Below are 18,251 nucleotides of genomic sequence, written 5' to 3'. Positions count from 1 at the left end.
GACAATAGCTTCTCCCGAATAAAGTGACAGTCAATCTCTATGTGCTTGGTCCTCTCATGGAAGACTGGGTTTGAAGCAATGTGAAGAGCAGCCTGAATGTCAATCTCTATACCGCTTCATCCAACAACTTGCTTCCATCGAAAATGGCACTTTGGAAGACAATTTTGTTTCTGTGCTTCCATATAGTGAATGTCAAGGCAATCCACCAACATTTCCATCTTGTGGACTTTTTCCCTTCAGCAGCATTGTGACCATGTTGAAGGTAATGATCCCTGAGATGTTGTGGCATTGCTGATGACAAGTTAACCCATGACATTGACTCCCACCATAGTGGGAGAATGCTGTTGCAGGTGAAGAATAAATGAGCAGCATCTTCCTCTTTGTTTCTGCAAAAAGGACAGAGGATGTCATTTACCTGCACCTGCCTCCTGCTGAGGTTTTTCTTAGTTGGCAACCTATTTCTGATTAGTCTCCATGCAAACACTGCCGCCTTGGCTGGGATTTTGAGTTTCCATAGCTCCGAAAATTCTGAATTCTGATGAGCCCCCATTATTTCTCCCCATATCAGTTTATACCCACTGCTTGTTGAGTAGTAACCACTTGAGTCAAATTTCCAAATCCATGTATCCTCCTTGTGAAATTCCAACAGTTGCTGTGGGATCTCCCCCAGAAAAGTGTCTGCCATTTCAACTTCAGAATCAAAAAGGGGTCTCCTCCAATTGAACTTCCATTCCCAGCCCTGATTTGTGACACACCCCACCTGGTTTATCAATTGGTTTTGTTGACGTGAAATCTGATATAATCTAGGGAATTTTGCCATTAAAGGTACTTCATCAGCTGTCCAAGGATCTTCCCAAAACCTGTCCAAGGCCCAACTTTAACTGTATAAACCCATCTGCAACCCACAGCCTTCTTGTCAGGAGGAAGGGGAACAAGTTCCCAAGTACCACTATGTTCAAGAGCCTGCATTTCATCAATCATAGCCTGTCGCCATCCAGGATGACTCAGTGCCTCATGAATATTAGAAGGAATAGAATGTGAAGATAGAGAGAAAACAAAGGAAGAATATGAAGGAGACAAACGATGATAGCTTAGAAAGTTATAGATAGGATGAGGATTACGAGAGGATCTAGTACCTTTGCGGATGGCAATGGGCCAGTCTGAATCAGACGGATGAGAAGTAGCAGGATCCATGGCCTGAGGATTGATTGAGGAAGGATGAGAATCAAGGAAGGAGGAAGGCATTCTGTTAATTAAGAAACAAGCAGTAAGCACTGCATCCCCCCAATGGTGTGTAGGAACATGAGAAGCTAACATGAGTGATCGTGCGGTGTCAAGGAGATGACGATTTTTCCTTTCTGCTATACCATTTTGTTGTGGTGTATGGGGACATGTAGATTGATGTAGAATGCCTTTTGAAGATAAAAAAAGAAGAGAAATCATGAGAGAAATACTCTTTGGCATTATCACTTCTGAAAATCTTAATTGTTTTTCCAAATTGGTTTTCAATTTCATTGAGGAAGGACATGAAGATAGGCAAAAGTTCAGATCTGTCTTTCATTAAATAGACCCAAGTACATCTAGAAAATTCATCAATGAAAGTTACAAAATATCGAAAACCAAAAGATGTAACACGGCTTGGTCCCCAAATATCAGAATGAATGGTGGAGAAAGCTGAATTACATCTTTGAACAGTTTGTGGAAAGGATGACCTAACATGTTTTCCTAATTGACAAGATTCACATTCTAAGACTCGAAGATTCTTCAAACTAGGGACCATCAATTTTAGTTTTGGTAGACTTGGGTGTCCTAGACGATCATGCAAAAGCTTGGGATTTGAAGTTGCTGTACAGGAGACAGAAAAGTTGGACTTCAAGTAGTAAAGTCCTCGTGATTCACGTCCTTCTCCAATCAGTCGACCCGTGCCATGTTCCTGGATAACAAAAGAATTAGCGGTAAAGGTTACTGAACAATTTAATGAACGAGTTAACTGACTCAATGAAATTAAATTATAGGGACACTGTGGAATAAACAAAACAGAATCCAGCTTCAGTGAGGAAGATAAAGATACTTGACCACTCCCTTGAGCTGCAACTTTGGAGCCATTAGCAACAGTAACAAGATGAGGAATTTTTGGAAAAGAAATGAATGTAAAGGAGGACTTGTTACCAGAAATATGATCAGAGGCACCTGAATCAAGTATCCAAGGACTGGGACCGTCAACAGATTGAGAAATACATGCTGTTGAATAACATGGTACAGAGGAAGATGGAACATGGCTGCTGGATTTCTCGGATTTCAGCTTCAGATACTCCTGATACTCTTTATCAGAGAACTTAGACTCTGATTTTTCTGTCTGAGTTACCTGAGCTACTTTGTCAGGGAAGCCATGCAGGGAGTAACAATTCTCTTGAGTGTGGCCCATCCTCTTGCAATATGTGCATTGAGGACGTCCACCTCTTCCACTGCGACCTCCTCTACTGTTCCGACCTCCCCCTCTCCCCCGAGATCCAACCATGGCTGATGTTTCCATTACCTCAGCTGGATTTTCTTCTTTCAGTGCATGAGGCACACGAAGCAGCCTAGTGATGAGAGAGTCCATCGATGGAACTTGGTCTCCAGCTAGGACTTGATCACGCACATGATCAAAGTCTGAATGTAGACTCCTCAAGATAAGAACCATATAGTACTTATCCAGCTTTCTGTTCACTTCCTCCAGCGAGTCAGCCACAAGGAACCTCTTCAACTCTTCCACTACAGCCCGAGCTTTACCTATGTGTGCAATCATATCATGGTTGGTTTGCTTGAGAGCTGTAACCTTCATGGTTGCATCAAACAGACTCTGAATATCATTGGCAAAGATTTCTCGAGCCTTCTTCCAGAAAGAACAACATGTTTTGAATGATCTAAGGATCTCCAAAACGTCTGGCTCAACTGATTGCCATAAAACTGCACAAAGCTGATCATCCAGCTTCTCCCATTCAGGTCTTTTATCGATTGGAACCTCCTCAGCAGCTTTCTCCAAGTGGTCATGGTGACCTTGGCCGAGAAACCACAGCTCCACTGAAGCGGACCAAGATAGATAATTTTTCCAGTTGAGTTTAGCTGTTGTGATGGTTGGAGTTCCGGAGAAGGAGAGAACTGGACCAAACGAAGCCATTTCTACTCAAGAACACAAAACCCTAAGAGAAAACGGAGAGATGAGCAAGGTCGACACGTTCCGAGTGTCGAAACCAAAAACTGTGGGCTGGAATGGCCTCAGGACGTGCCGACGAGGCGTTTGGCACTGGTCTGGCCGGATTCCGGCGCCGGGAAGACGGCACGTGGCGGCCACGCGTCGGTGAGGGCAGCGAACGGCGAGGGCGCGTGACGGCGCGTGAGTGACCTGATGGTCACGCGACTTGTGGGGTTGGGTTGTGCTTTTCGAGGCGCACCAAACCCTGCTTGTCGCCGGAAAAAAAATGGTGACGGCGACGGCGGCGCGGCGGCGGACGGCGGCGGACGAACTAAGCTCTGATGCCAAGTTGAAGCTGTGACTAGAGTGAGGAAGAACTATTCTCTCACTTGCTTACTTTATTTCATTCAAAATAACATATATATACATCAAGGAAGAAAGGGACAGCTTGACAAGACAAGCCATACTGCTGTCTTCTACAACAAGCTAAGCAGGAAAACTAAGAAAGCTAAACAACAGAAAATCTCTCAATAGATACACATAATTATAACAGAGGCAAACACGGGAATAGCACAGGCCCAGGAAGGAATTAACATGTGGGAAATGATTCAACAATTGGGGGTGACATTGGGGAATGCAAAAGAGGATCAGCAAAGCAGAATTCTAGAAAAAATAAGAAGTATGGAGGACAGAGACAGGACAGAAGCCGAGAGGTTGGGAGCTAAGATAAATGATCCATGAACATAGCTTCATATAATGTTAGAGGTTTGGGGAGGGGAGTAAAATGAGCTGCAATAAGGAGATTGATTAACAAGGAGAATCTCATATGATGAGTATTCAAGAGACTAAGAAAGAAACAATTGACAAGTCATTATGTCAAGCTCTATGGGGAAGTGCTGAAGTTATGTGGGAGGTGCAACCTGCTAACAACTCAGCAGGTGGTATCATTTGCTTGTGGAATGAAACAGAATTCAAATTACAAAATAAGGTAATTGGTAATGGTTTCATCTTCTTGGAAGGGGAATGCATTAGAGAAGCACAAAAAGTATGCATTGTTACCATATATTCTCCTTGTGACATACACAACAAGAGAATATTATGGGATACAGTGAGACAGCTGAAACAGTCATCCCAAGTAGGATTGTGGTGTGTGCTTGGGGATTTTAACTGCATAAGGAATCCAACAGAGAGAATTGGAAAATGTGAAAGGCTATATGGAGACAACAGTATACAGGAATTCAATGAATGGATTGATGATTTGGAGGTTCTGGAGGTTCCTTCGTTGGGCAGACAATTCACTTGGTTTAGACCAAATGGAGAGTCTAGAAGCAGATTGGACAAGTTTCTAATATCCCCTGAATGGAGGGACAGATGGCCTGAAAGTGTGCAATTTACTTTGCCAAGGAGTTTTTCTGACCACTATCCTATTCTACTTAGAGCTAATAATGTTGATTGGGGTCCTAAACCTTTTAGGATACTAGACTGCTGGTTAACAGAAAAATCTTTCAGGGAAGTAGTACACCAGTGTTGAAATTCTGTCCAAGTTTCAGGGTGGGGAGCATATGTATTAAAAGAAAAAATTAAGAGGCTGAAGCACAGACTAAAGAGATGGAACAAGGAACAATATGGAGACAGCTTCAAAAAAGTCCAGAACCTGGAAGCTGAATTAAATAAGCTGGAGGAGGACACACTGCACAGACAGCTGACTGACCAGGAAATCTTCAAAAGAAAGCAGCTGCAGGAATCTTTATGGATAACTGCCCAAGCCCATGAATCATTGCTAAGGCAGAAATCTAGGTCAAGATGGATAAAGGAGGGTGATTGCAACACATGCTACTTTCATATTAGGATGAATGCTAATAGAAATAGAAATTGTATTAAAGGACTGTTCATTGATGGCATATGGACAGATGACCCTCATAAGGTGAAGGAAGAAATCAGAACCTTCTTTTCCAAAAGATTTCAAGAAGCAGATGTTCAAAGACCCAAGATTGATGGTATTAGCTTCAAAACCATAGATCAGCAACATAATTCCTTGCTTGAGGCTCCATTCCAGGAGATAGAAATACAAAATGCAGTTTGGGAATGTGGTAGTGACAAGAGCCCAGGCCCTGATGGCATGAATTTTAAGTTCATAAAGCAGTTCTGGGATACACTAAAGCCTGAGATCTTTTGCTATATTCATGAGTTTCATGCTAATGGTGCCATTCCCTAAGGATGCAATGCTTCCTTTATAGCTTTAATCCCCAAGATATCAGAACCACAACATTTGGGTGAATATAGACCCATCTCATTAATTGGGTCTATGTACAAGATAGTGGTGAAATTGCTTGCGAACAGAATCAAAAAAGTCATGCCAGCAATCATAGAGGAAACACAATTTGCTTTCATTGAAGGTAGACACTTACTGCAAAGTGTACTCATTACCAATGAGGTAATAGATGAAGCCAGAAGAAGCCACAATCCTTGCCTTATATTTAAAGTAGATTTTGAGAAGGCATACGATTCGGTATCTTGGGAATTCTTGTTGTATATGTTAAGGAGGCTTGGTTTTAACTTACTGTGGATCAAATGGATTGAAGGATGCATCAAATCTGTCTCAATGTCAGTCTTGGTGAATGGAAGTCCCACACATGAATTCCTTCCTCAAAGGGAAATTAGGCAAGGGGATCCGCTAGCACCCTTCATGTTTAATGTGGTAGCGGAAGCTTTGTCAGGATTGATGAGGAGGGCAATAGCAGAAAATTTGTACAAAGGATATTCAGTGGGATCCAAAAATGTTAGCATAAGCATTCTACAGTATGCGGACGACACCATATTCTTTGGAGAAGCAAGTATGGATAATGTGAGAGCTTAAAAGGCTACCCTGAGGGCTTTTGAGTTAATCTCAGGCCTAAAAATCAATTATGCAAAGAGCTGTTTCGGAGCATTTGGGGTATCTGATCAGTGGAAGCATGATGCGGCTAAATATTTGAACTGCAGTTTGCTAACTATTCCTTTTGTGTATCTCAGCACACCTATAGGGACCAATCCAAGGCGAGCACAAATGTGGGATACCATTATCCACAAATATGAGAGGAAATTGACAAAATGGAAGCAAAGATATATATCATGGGGGGGGGGAGAGTGACTTTAATTCAGGCTGCACTAACATCAATCCCAATTTATTTCTTGTCTTTTTTCAGGATTCCAAAAACAATGGTGGAAAAGATAAAAAAGATACAACGCAGATTTTTGTGGGGTGGAGGACTAGATCTTAAAAAGATCGCATGGATTAAATGGGACCAAGTTTGTTTGCCAAAAGAAAAAGGTGGTCTGGGGATTAAGGATATTGACACCTTTAACCTTGCGTTGCTTGGCAAGTGGAAGTGGAACCTAATGCAAGAAAAGGGGGAGATATGGACCAGAGTTTTGGAGTCGAAATATGGAGGGTGGAGGAGTTTTCATGAACTAGGGAGGGCAGGACAACAATCTGTGTGGTGGAGGGATTTAAAACAAACATTCAATATTTCACATCAGGGAGACATTATTCAAAGCAACATGAGGTGAAAGGTTGTAGGTGGGGACAAGATTAGGTTTTGGGAAGACAAGTGGAGCCAGCAATAGCAAACATTAGCAGAGAGATACCCGAGACTGTATCTAATATCATCACAGCAGAACCAAACCATCAGACAGCTGGGACATCATATAGATTCAGGGTGGGAGTGGCAATTCATTTGGAGAAGATTGTTGTTCGATAATGAAATTGAGTCAGCCATCAATTTCCTAAGGGAGATAGAAGGCATGGACATTCAGCAGCAAGGATCGGATGAGTGGGAATGGCTAGGAGATCAGTCAGGAAATTATTCGACACGCAGTGCATATAATCTGATTTGGGAAGTTACTGCAAGAGGTCAGCAAGAAAAATGGTGGAAGGAATTATGGAAGATAAAAATTCCTAGTAAGATTGCGGTTTTTGCTTGGCGGCTGTTAAGGGATAGATTACCAACAAAGAAGAATCTGCACAGGAGACAAATGCAGATTCAGGATATGCGTTGCCCTTTTTGCAGAGATGCTGAGGAGGAGGTATCTCATTTGTTCTTCCACTGCATCATGATCCAACCAATTTGGTGGGAATCGATGTCTTGGTTGAATATTAAATGTGCCTTCCCCCTCAAGCCTACACAACATTTTCTCCAGCATATCTTTATACAGATAGAAGGATTAAGGGGCAAGAGGTGGAGGTATTGGTGGTTGGCGGTAAAATGGGCTATTTGGAAGCTTAAAAACAGAATGTTATTTTCCAATGCAGAATTCGATGCTAATCGATTGTTTGATGAAGCTATTTTCTTCACCTGGACTTGGCTTAGACATTTCGAGAAAGACTTCACAACCCATCTAAATCAATGGTCACGCAATATTAGACAGGGTTTTGTTTATGTAATGGGTGATACAAATAGAACAAATTAGATGTTCTCCTGGTATCTAGAATACCATTCATCTCTGGTGTCTAGATATAAGGACTGTATATCCTTTTTGTATTAGTACCTTTGGTACTGTTTTAATCCTATATATATAATACATTTATTTTGCTGATAAAAAAAAAACATATCTTGTATGATTGTATAACTGTAATTGTGTAATTATATCCTTAATTACATAGCCCAACTGTAGGTTACCATATATAGTTTTTTTAGCAAACTTCAAGGCTAGAAATCAGATTGTATCCTATTATTTAAATGAGAATTCTCCAGAGGAGAGCACACAGTTTTCATCCTAATTTCCCTAAGTTTAACAATAATGTATAATTAATATATGCAATTATTAACCCACATAAATATTCTTTTTTGTTTGGTGGCATCATCATGACCATGCCCATTCAGTTAGTGAGACATCGTAGATCTTACACATCTGCTAGCACTGGAATATTTTATTTAAAATTATTCTCATTGTTTCACAGAGGAAAATGACAATATTTTATCATCAATGTCAGTCATTCTATATGATGAAATAATGCTGCTATTACTTTCCATACAAAAGCTAATTTCTTATCATAATCATAATAGAATTAAACTAGTGCATAGCATAGCATTGAGTAAAACCTGACCAACAAGAAACAGGGCAGGATATATCCACTTTGTCTAGTGTTTGGTTTGGTTTCAAGGAATCCAACTTGAAAGAGCTATGAAGTTTAGGCATAGAATGCAAGAACAAGGGTGTGTTTGATCATTCTTTTGTTTTTTAGTTTTGAAAAACTATTTTATGTTAGAGTCTTCAGATAATTTGAGAGAGAAAAAAAAACTGAGGGAAAGAAAAGTGTTAATCATCAATGTTTCCATGGTCTCCACAACCACCTCACGTCGCAATTATAGCTTTGTAATCCCATTTATCCCCAATTTTCAATGATATTAAGAGTTGACATAACTATAAGCACAATTTAAAACACTAAAAAGAAACCACCAGAAGCACTCCACAAATAACCTACAACAATTCAATCCAATAGGTAAACAATAAAAGTGCAAGAGAAAAATATGAATATTACACAAATGTGCACAAAGTTAGATCTTAAAAAAGATTAAATGAGAAAAGAAAATGAATAAAACTGTGGTGGATCTCTATCTTACTGAATCATTTCAGATCAATCAAAGAGGTTATTATGAATTGTATACTATTGTAATTAGTTAGTTGATGAGCTGGAACAATTAGTTTAGTGATGAGCTGGAAGTCAGATAGGTTTGCTTTCTGTTGTAAATTCTGTTGGAAGTAACCATTCTCTCTTGTACCTATATATACTTATCGCTATCAATTGAATGGTCAAGAGGAATCATTTGCAAAGTTTCCAGTCAAGTTTTTCTTCTCTTTTTCTGTGTTAGAGCTGGTTTTATGGTATCAGAGCTGCTCGTGAGCTCTGCTGCCTTGTGTTGCTTCCTCTTCTGAAGTTCTATTCGGTCAGGTAACAGATCCCATGCAAAACCCTTCAAGTCACTACTATGTTTATCCAGGAGAAAACCATTTGATTCCACTCGTGAGTCCTTTGCTGAATTGGAAGAATTATCACACATGGGCGAAATTGATGAAGCGTGTGCTGATCTCTTCTGGTTTCAGATCGATTTGATCCAAGCTACGATGGTTGGGAAAGATGCAACAATCTGATTCATTCTTGGATTGTTAATTCCATTTCGCCGTCGGTTGCTCAGATAGTTCATGTGGAACTATCTACTGTTGTTTTGAAGAATCTGAGAGAGAGGTTCTCTCGAGGAGATTTAGTGGAAGTCACCAAATTGCAACAAGAATTGTAGTCGTTCAAGCAAGGTAACCTTTCAGTTACTGATATCTTTACAGAACTCACTGTTTATTGGGAGGAATTAGAAAATTACAGGCCTGTGGTTGATTGTAACTGTGATTTGAAGAAATACAGGGAACAAGATTATGTGATGCAATTTTTAATGGGGTTGAATGAGTGTTATTTGGTGATTAAAATGCAAATTCTTTTGATGGACCCGCTGCCACCATTGAATCATGTGTTTTCTATGGTCCTACAATATGAGAGACAAAATGGGTTAGATGAAGGAGATGAAAATCAAGTTGTCATAAATGTTGCTGACAGTAAGAGATTTTATAAAGGAAAGACATCAGGAGGTAAAGTTTACACATTATTAGAGTATAGGAGCAGAATTACTCCTTTTCTGCCTTTTAACTGTTGATAGTTATGTTAACTGAGTTAGTTACACAACTAACCTCAGGTTAGTTGACAGTTACTATTGTTAGTTGTAACAACCTTCAGCTCTAGCTAGTATAAATTCTAGAGATGTAACTACTTTCAGTTGAGTTAGTTAATATCAAAAACTCCATTTTTTAGTTTAATCTTTTTCTCTCTTTTCGATTCTGAAATCCTTTTATGGTATCATAGAGCTTGTTCGATCCTTGTGTTGTTAATGGCTTCCGCAAATAATTTTCAACCTCTTCCTCCTCCACTGCCAAGTTCTTCAGCTCCGCAGATTCTTTTATTTTGGTGACTATGGCTTCAACACCGGCGATGGTGGTTCCTCAACCGTTTTGGCGACGGCGGTTCCTCAACTGTTTCCGATGGCGGCTCAGCCTTTTCCGACAATGTCGGAGTTTCCGAAGGCGACTCAGCCTTTCCCGATAACGACAGAGTTTCCAATGATGACTCCAGTGTTTGCAACACCGTTTCAATCGATCCCTACTCCAACGGAGGCGATTCCGGCAACCGCAACGTCTTCGTCTTTGCAGCCTTACTCTTTCTCACATGTGATCTCGGCGAAACTTACAAACTCGAACTACTCGCTTTGGTGTCAGCAAGTTCAACCTGTATTGAAAGGTCATCGTCTTCATCACTTTCTGGTAAATCCTACTATTCCTTCGTGTTTCAGAACCCTAGCAGATCGCAATCTTGGAATCTCTTCTCCGGAGTACCTTGCTTGGGAATCACAGGATCAGTTGCTGCTGTCTTGGCTTCAATCGACGATCTCTCCTAAGGTACTTCCTAGGCTCCTTGAATGTCACACCTCGTGGCATCTATGGGATAGGCTACATTCTCACTTTCGTTCTTTAATTCAAGCAAAAACTTGTCAACTAAGAACTGAGCTTTGTAGTATACAGTTGCAAAATAAGTCTATATCTGAGTACTTGCTACAAATTCAGACTATTGTTAATTCACTTGGTTCAATTGGAGTCACTATTTCTCCTGATGAGCAACTTGATGTTATTCTTGAGGGGCTACCCAAGGATTATGAGTCCACACTAATCTGCAGTAAGTTTGAAACACTTTCCATTAATGAAGTTGCAACGTTACTGCTAGGTCATGAAGCTAGGCTTAATAGGTTTCAGAAACTTGACTCCCAAATTAGTGATAATTTGATTCAAGGGGCTTCTACTAGCTCTGCTGTTAATTTCTCCCAAGGAGCTTCAACTTCTAACAGTACTGCCTATGTCCAACCAGTTCAAGTGCTAAAAAAATTTCCAAGTTCCTCCAGTTGTAGCTCAAGCACTCAAATTGTTGATGCCGCTCAAGCTCACCTCACTTAAGGGAATTATAATAATTCCAATGTTTCAAACAATGGTAGCAGATTTTTTCTAGTAGAGGTGGACGTAACTATGGAGGTAGAAGCAATGCTAGTAGAGGAGATGGCCATGGTCGTGGTAGGTTTGCAAATGTTCAATGCCAAGTTTGTCACAAATTTGGTCATGAGGCTTCATTTTGCTACCATCGCTATGAAGAAAATTATGTTGCTACACAGCCCATGGCTTATGAAAACACACAAATCACCTCTTCAGTTCAGCAACCTTCCACTCAGCAAGCTGTAACACAAAAACTTCCCTCTGCTCAGGAATACACGCCTATCATGGCTCCTTTTCCTTACTACTATCCTCAAATGCCATACGTGCATAATGCTGGAGTTCAAGCAACTCTTCCTCCTCAAGCTAACAATTGCTACTGCTGGTTCAGCTCCTTCAAACAGTTGGTATCCAGATTCTGGTGCCTCCCATCATGTCACTAATGTTTCTCAAAACATTCAGCAGTTGACACCTTTTGAAGGTTCAGAGATCAGATAACCATTGGTAATGGGCAGGGTATTGATATTAATTCCACAGTGCTAACCTTATCTCCATCTCCTTTAAACCCTAAGTTTTCTCTCATTCTTAATAATTTGCTCTTTGTTCCTTCAATTACTAAAAATCCAATTAGTGTGAGTCAGTTTTGTAAGGACAATTTGGTCTATTTTGAGTTCCACCATACCTTCTGTTTGGTGAAATCACAGGTTTCTAAAGAACTTCTTCTCAAAGGCTAGATGGAACAAGATGTTCTCTACCAATTTCCTGACTTGCTTCAACTTCCCAAGTCGAAGTCTTTTGTGTTCACTACTGTTTACTCAAGTTCTAGTTCTGATTCTGTAAATAGTACTCAGAATAATACTTCTGTTGGCACTTCTGCCACTTGTAAACCTTTTTCTGCTGCCACTTGGCATGCTAGTGTACACTATTACAGAACCCTCTTCATATAACCAAGCTATCCAAAACACCTGCTGGGTTGATGCCATGAATGCAGAATTGAAAGCTTTAGAAGCAAATCGTTCATGGAAAATTGTAGAAAACCTCCACATCTGAAACACATTGGAAGTAAGTGGGTCTATAAGATCAAAAGAAAGTTGGATGGTTCAATAGAAAGGTACAAGGCAAGATTGGTTGCCAAGGGACACACACAAACTGAACGGGTGGACTTCTTTGATACATTTTCACCAGTAGCAAAGTTAACTACTATACGTTGTTGGCTCTTGCATCTACTCAAAACTGGCTTGTTCACCAATTAGATGTAAATAATGCCTTTCTTCATGGGCACCTTGAAGAAGATATATATATATATATATAGAAGTGCCCAAAGGAGTAAACTGTAAGGAGGAAAATAGAGTTTGCAAGCTCTTGAAGTCACTATATGGTTCAAAGCAAGCAAGTCGCAAATGGTATTTGAAATTATCCAGCTTGCTGATGAATCTTGGACACACACAAGCTACAAAAGATTACTCCCTATTCACAAAATCAGTTGATGGACAAATGTTAGTTGTTAATTGTTAGTTTTTTGTTAGCGAGGGTAATCGAATCCATGACCTTTTCCTCCCTCCCTTCTTCTTTTTCGCACCAAGCCAACCTTATAACTACCGAGAATGTAACAGCTAATCCAGTTTTTCACAAGTGAACCAAACACTTAGAAATTGATTGCCATATTGTGAGGGAAAAGAATTAGGCAGGATTGATGAGATTGCTTCCAATCACTTCTCAGGATCAAACAGCTGATGTTTTCACCAAGGCATTACACCCTTCTCACTTCCAGAAATTCATTTCCAAGCTAGGATTGCTAGATATCTACCATCCTTAGCTTGCGGGGGGATACTATGAATTGTATACTGTTGCAATTAGTTTAGTGATGAGCTGGAAGTCAGATAGGTTTGCTTTCTGTTGTAAATTATGTTAGCAGTAACCATTCTCTCTTTTACCTAATACCTATACATACGTATCGCTATCAATTTACTGGTCAAGAGGAATCATTTGCAAAGTTTTCAGCCAAGTTCTTCTTTTCTTTTTCTGTGTTAGAGCTGGTTTTCGAGGGAACCAACTGTTGCAACCTATGTAACTACTTCAAGAGAAAAAAATACACACAAAAAACGCACCTCAATCTACAAATGAAAATTATCAGAGAAAAAAAAACACGAAAACATCTTATCACATAAGCGAACACGAATTTTAAAGAGGTTAAAGCAAAGCCTAACACGCGATGTAAGTGAACGAATCAGAGAGAGGAAGTGAGAAATACCTAATTCAAAACAGAGATCGATGTCGATTTACTGAGGAAAGGAGAGCACGAATCGCAGTAAAGGAGTACAGCAGGTTCACGATTCGGGAATTAGGGCCCCATTCTGCAGCGCCAAAAAATTGTAGCAAACAACGAAAATTAAAAAACGCAACAATAGTCGGCTATTAAATGTTTTTTTTAATTAAAATTTTAGGAGTGACGGTTTTATGTTTTAACCCAACTCTCAATCCATTAAATAAAAAGTGACAGGTTAATAAACTGTCTGATTATCACATTATTTCTTGTTGTAGCTTGTCTTAATTGCCACAAAACTTATATATATAAATTTTAACCATCCCACATCAAGTTTAAAACTCTTAAAAAATAAACATGATTTATAGATGATGCATAATTACTTTGATAAATTATATATTTTAATTTTGTAAATTTTATAATTTCACATAGATTTAAATATTTTATACAATTTTACATATATTTAAATATTATATAAAAAATTATTATGTTTTAATCTTCTATTTTTTTTTCATGTATAAGTTTCAATCTTTACATATTATATAATGTTAAGTTTTAATTGTTATCTTTAAGTTCACAATCGGAGACCTCCTCTTAGTGCTTTCTCACCATTTTTGCTTTTCTTTTTAATCTTGTTCTTGGTTTTTTTTTTGTTAGATGGCTTCCGTATGTATCAATATCTATATACTAAAGTTGAAGTATGTGAAATATACTAAAATATCCATAGCTGAGAGCTTGACAGCTGTCCATTTTTTTGGTTTTTTGGTCATTTTATGCCCTTCCAGCTTTGGCTTGGTTTTGTGCCACCTGTTCCTTTGTTTTGTCTAGCTTTGGCTTGGTTTTGTGCCACCTGCCTGCTGTGTTTCCTTTTTTCTGCCACGTTGAGATGTTTCCTCTCTCTTCATCTCTTCTTTACACAAAGCCTGAGCATTTTCTGCTTTTTGTTTCTGTTCTCATCTTCATTCTATTTTTTGTTTTTACGATTTTGGTTTGGCTTTGAGGATGGGTTGGGTGGCCATGCTTTATCTCGCCGTCATTCTTGCACTCAACCGAGTTTCCCTTTCTGGGCTTGGCTTTAAACTATAAAATTTAGCCTTCGAAGTTAGGGTTGGGGTAGGGTTCCAGAAGCGTGTTCTTCCTTTTCCAAAACCAATATATAAATTGTCCCACAGCAACACGTTTCTTTTTTTTTCCCACTTTTTCCTTTTGTTTTTTTTTTTCTCACTTTAAATTTTTTAAAAATCATGCAACGCACGGGTCCCACACCTAATTTTTTTATTATAAAGTTAACAAAAATAGAAATAACAATATTTTCTTATACGTATATTTTTGGATTCTAATGATATTGTGTATTTGATTATATAAATAAAATAAAGAAGACATGTATAATTCTTTTAATGTAATAGGAATTACTGATTTATCAAGTCTATTTTTGTTATGATATTTTACTCCCTATGATATTGTGTGTATATGTAAATTTGTTTGGGCCCCTTGGGTGGAGTACCCTCAGGTATAGGGTATTTTGTTTTTCTGAATTATGATGGATAAAATGTTGACTTGACTGATGGATAAGGTTGTGTTTGCAGAAATTGATTGTTCAAGTGCTTGCGGTGTGAAGAATCCATGATTCACTTGGGGAGGATATCACATTTTTGCATTAATTCCTCACAATGTATTTGATTGTGCAAGTAGAAGATTCGCTTTATATTAACTACAGTTTTCTTTAATATCGCATTCTTTTTCTTTATTTTCTTTTAGGTGGATTTGACACCATGCATGCTGCGGCAAGGTAATTTGAATTTCGTGATTAGGTGTTTTTGGTATTGTTTAGGCGTAAGAAATATTTCGTATTATTATTATTATTATTATTATTATTATTATTATTATTATTATTATTATTATTATTATTATTTAGTTTCAGGGCTTATGATCGAGCTGCGATCAAGTTCCGTGGCGTTGATGCAGATATCAAAAGGAAATCAACCTTTCTAAAATGTCAATGATAATTCAACATGTCTCTGAATCATTTGTAAATTAGTTAGTAATTTAACCTATTATTGTAAGATAAAATAAAATTATTGTATCATGTAATCATTTTAAAAATTCACAAATATTTATTGTTTAAGAAGTAAACGTTCAAAAATACAAAACTATGAATGTTAATTAAAATAATATATCTCACATTTTAAATTAAGAAAATATGGTTGTATTTTATTTGAATTTTAAATATTACTGACAAATCCTTTTCTACTAGCATGATCCATTTATGCAACAATAGTTTTTATTTAAATTATTTAGGATCGAAGTGGTGATATTAAATTATTTGGATAGAAGTTATAAAGCAGGTTGTTAACTGTGAAATGTTTTTTTAATTTGTTGCTATTTTTTTAACAAACTTCAATTGAATTTGTAGTTTGTGGATTTTATGTATAGATGAGTAACTTCACGAAGGAGAAGTTTGTGCATATTTTGTCGTGACAGAGCATTGGTTTTCCAAGGGGAAGCTTCAAATATAGGGGATTCAATATGGGTCAAAATGTATATTGTTAGAGGGTAGTCTTATTCTATATCAATGATTTGAATTTGGGCTTTAGATCTCTTTGTAGTTCTTTTTTCCCTTTTGTTAAGTATGTGCTCAATGAGATACTGGGACGACAAGGTCAAGGCATTTATATAAATTGCTAGATATTATGTAAATTGCTAGATATTTTCATTTGGGCATCTTTCATATTATGTAAATTGCTAGATATTTTCAGTTTTTATATGGCAAGGTCAAGGCATTTATCTATCTTTGTTGCTTCTTCAGAACAGTTTCTCCGGTATTAGTGGTGCAAGCTACTACACTGGAACTTTCAATACTGTCAATCGCTCTCCGGATGGGAGGTATGTTGTTGTGATGGCATTTGCTTTTGCTTCTATTTGCTTGGTACTTATACTTTTTCTATGCCTTCTTGCATAGTGTTTCGTAATAATTATTTTTTTTCCCAGCCATTATGGCTGCCACATAATAGAGCAGTTGCCAGAAGAATCCAGAACATGCGATGGAGAGCTGATGGTGGTCTGTGATAGACTATTCTATTTTTGTGAACTTGAAACTAAATTTCTTTGCCTTGCTCTATTTTCCCTTTTTTTTGCTAAATCATGTTCACATATTGGCTGATATTAATGTAGTGTTGCAGTCTTTGATATGTTGAATTGGTTGCCTTGAGCCAGTGTTAACATGCATACACAGGAAATGATCCTAGAAGAAAATTTTTGCTTCATGGAGAGGTCACTATTGACACAATGACAGATGATGTGGAATTCACAGGTTAGATTTTGGAAATCCAAAGGAACGTCGATAACTAATCACTTACTAATTTGAAGTTTTTTTTTTTGAACAGTGATGATTGAAGCTCATTAAAATGTGTACATTTTTTGTTGCGAAGCTGCCTTTTCTTATTTTAAAAACTTATCATCTACAGACTGTGACGAATAGTTGGATAGAGAATGTTGTCAATGGGCTGATGGGCAAGCAGGTATCAGCTTCATCTTATACATTTGTTAACCATGATTCATATTATTTTTTCCCATTCAATGTTATTATATTATGTGTTATGAAATTTTGGATACTATATGCAGAACATGGTTATGACCGGACTAAGTTCTTGAAGCTCTCTAACAGAATAGAGTACACAATTCGAACTTGGTATCTTCTATAATTTGAGGAGTTGATGGTATCATCTATTTTTTGATTTGTCTAACATAATCATAGTTATTTTTAAGTTGTTGTAGATCCTTTATGTAATTTATTTTTTGAATTCTGTTATGGAGTTCAGATATTATATATATATATATATATATATATATATATATATATATATATATATATATATATATATATATTATTTACATGGAAAAATGTGGCTAATTTTTTCCCTATTATTTAACATATAATGTTTTGTTAATTTTGATGTTTAAATAATTATTTAATTATTAATATTCAACTTTATTATGCTTCAACATTATGTTTCATTTTATGCCTATGTTGCAAATAAAAAAAAAGTATACCAAATCGGTTAACAAATGACCCGTGCATATGCACGAGTTACAATTATGAGCAAAAATTACATATTATTGGCCTTCCTGCATTTTTATTTACATAGTATATTTTTTATTTTCTGTGTATTTTAATTATTTCTCTTTATATTTATGGGTGAAAATAAATTATACTCAGAATTTCCTATTTTATTGTAATTGAACTAATCAAGTGACCCGTGCGTATGCACGGATTAGAGACTAGTTCCTTTTAAAAGAGTTAACATGACTTTAAAATCAAACAAGACGAGGGGCTGTTACAAATTCTTATTCTTATTTTTCAATACTTTGCAAAACAATTTCAGGTCAAACAGGATCAGAGTACGGCCTTTAGATTGCAGCTTTCGATTCTTATACTTTGCTCATTTTTTATTTTTGATTTCAGTGAGGCATAACAAAGGAGTCATAAAAGATGAAGATTAGAAAGACTAATAATCCATGAAAGATGAGAATTAAATACATATACCATGATCTGTTAAACTTGTAGCCGATTTTCGATGATAGGCATTATTGGTGTTTGAGGAATTGAATGATAGTATTTCAACCCCCCTAAAATTGACACTCATCAGTTTTATTTATAGACTTTTAATACTGACAGTCAAATTATATGATTTCGACACATGTACAATGATATTCTTAAATACATTGATCTTATACGAGTAACTGTCTTTGTATAAC

General features: G+C 37.4%; 2 protein-coding genes and 1 long non-coding RNA gene across 11 annotated transcripts in view; 1 reads left to right on the top strand and 2 right to left on the bottom strand.

The window, feature by feature from the left end:
• Nucleotides 1-13,656, bottom strand: part of LOC100778497 (protein app1) — a 32,877-nt gene extending 19,221 nt beyond the window's left edge. For 3 of the 8 annotated variants that reach the window (XM_006578438.3, XM_006578441.3, XM_006578442.4), the window contains exon 1: nucleotides 13,485-13,654. The gene's annotated coding sequence lies outside the window, so the exon portion shown is untranslated. Of the gene's footprint in view, nucleotides 1-8,937; nucleotides 9,691-13,484 lie in introns of all 8 variants that reach the window. The other 5 variants (XM_006578440.3, XM_041013614.1, XM_014772652.2 and 2 more) reach the window with 3 other exon arrangements.
• Nucleotides 107-820, bottom strand: LOC102669780 (uncharacterized). Its single transcript, XM_006579184.1, has one exon. The coding sequence runs from the start codon at nucleotides 818-820 to the stop codon at nucleotides 107-109; it is 714 nt and encodes a 237-aa protein (XP_006579247.1).
• Nucleotides 13,657-14,126: 470 nt separating the features above from the next.
• LOC106797723 (uncharacterized) lies at nucleotides 14,127-17,268 on the top strand. Of its 2 annotated transcripts, none has more exons than XR_005890215.1 (3): nucleotides 14,127-16,806; nucleotides 16,961-17,014; nucleotides 17,118-17,268. It is a non-coding gene; the product is annotated as an uncharacterized lncRNA (long non-coding RNA). The 2 variants fall into 2 exon arrangements; XR_001386876.3 differs by having other exon boundaries at nucleotides 16,880-17,014.
• The last annotated feature ends 983 nt before the right edge of the window (nucleotides 17,269-18,251 follow it).

This window comes from Glycine max, chromosome 20, assembly GCF_000004515.6.
Source record: "Glycine max cultivar Williams 82 chromosome 20, Glycine_max_v4.0, whole genome shotgun sequence".
NCBI lineage: Eukaryota > Viridiplantae > Streptophyta > Magnoliopsida > Fabales > Fabaceae > Glycine > Glycine max.
The sequence above is the reverse complement of the archived record's forward strand: the minus strand, read 5'-3'. Positions and strand labels throughout refer to the sequence as shown.

Excerpts from the sequence above, each read along its gene's own strand:
- LOC102669780 (XM_006579184.1), bottom strand. The coding sequence starts at position 820 with ATGGCAAAATTCCCTAGATTATATCAGATTTCACGTCAACAAAACCAA.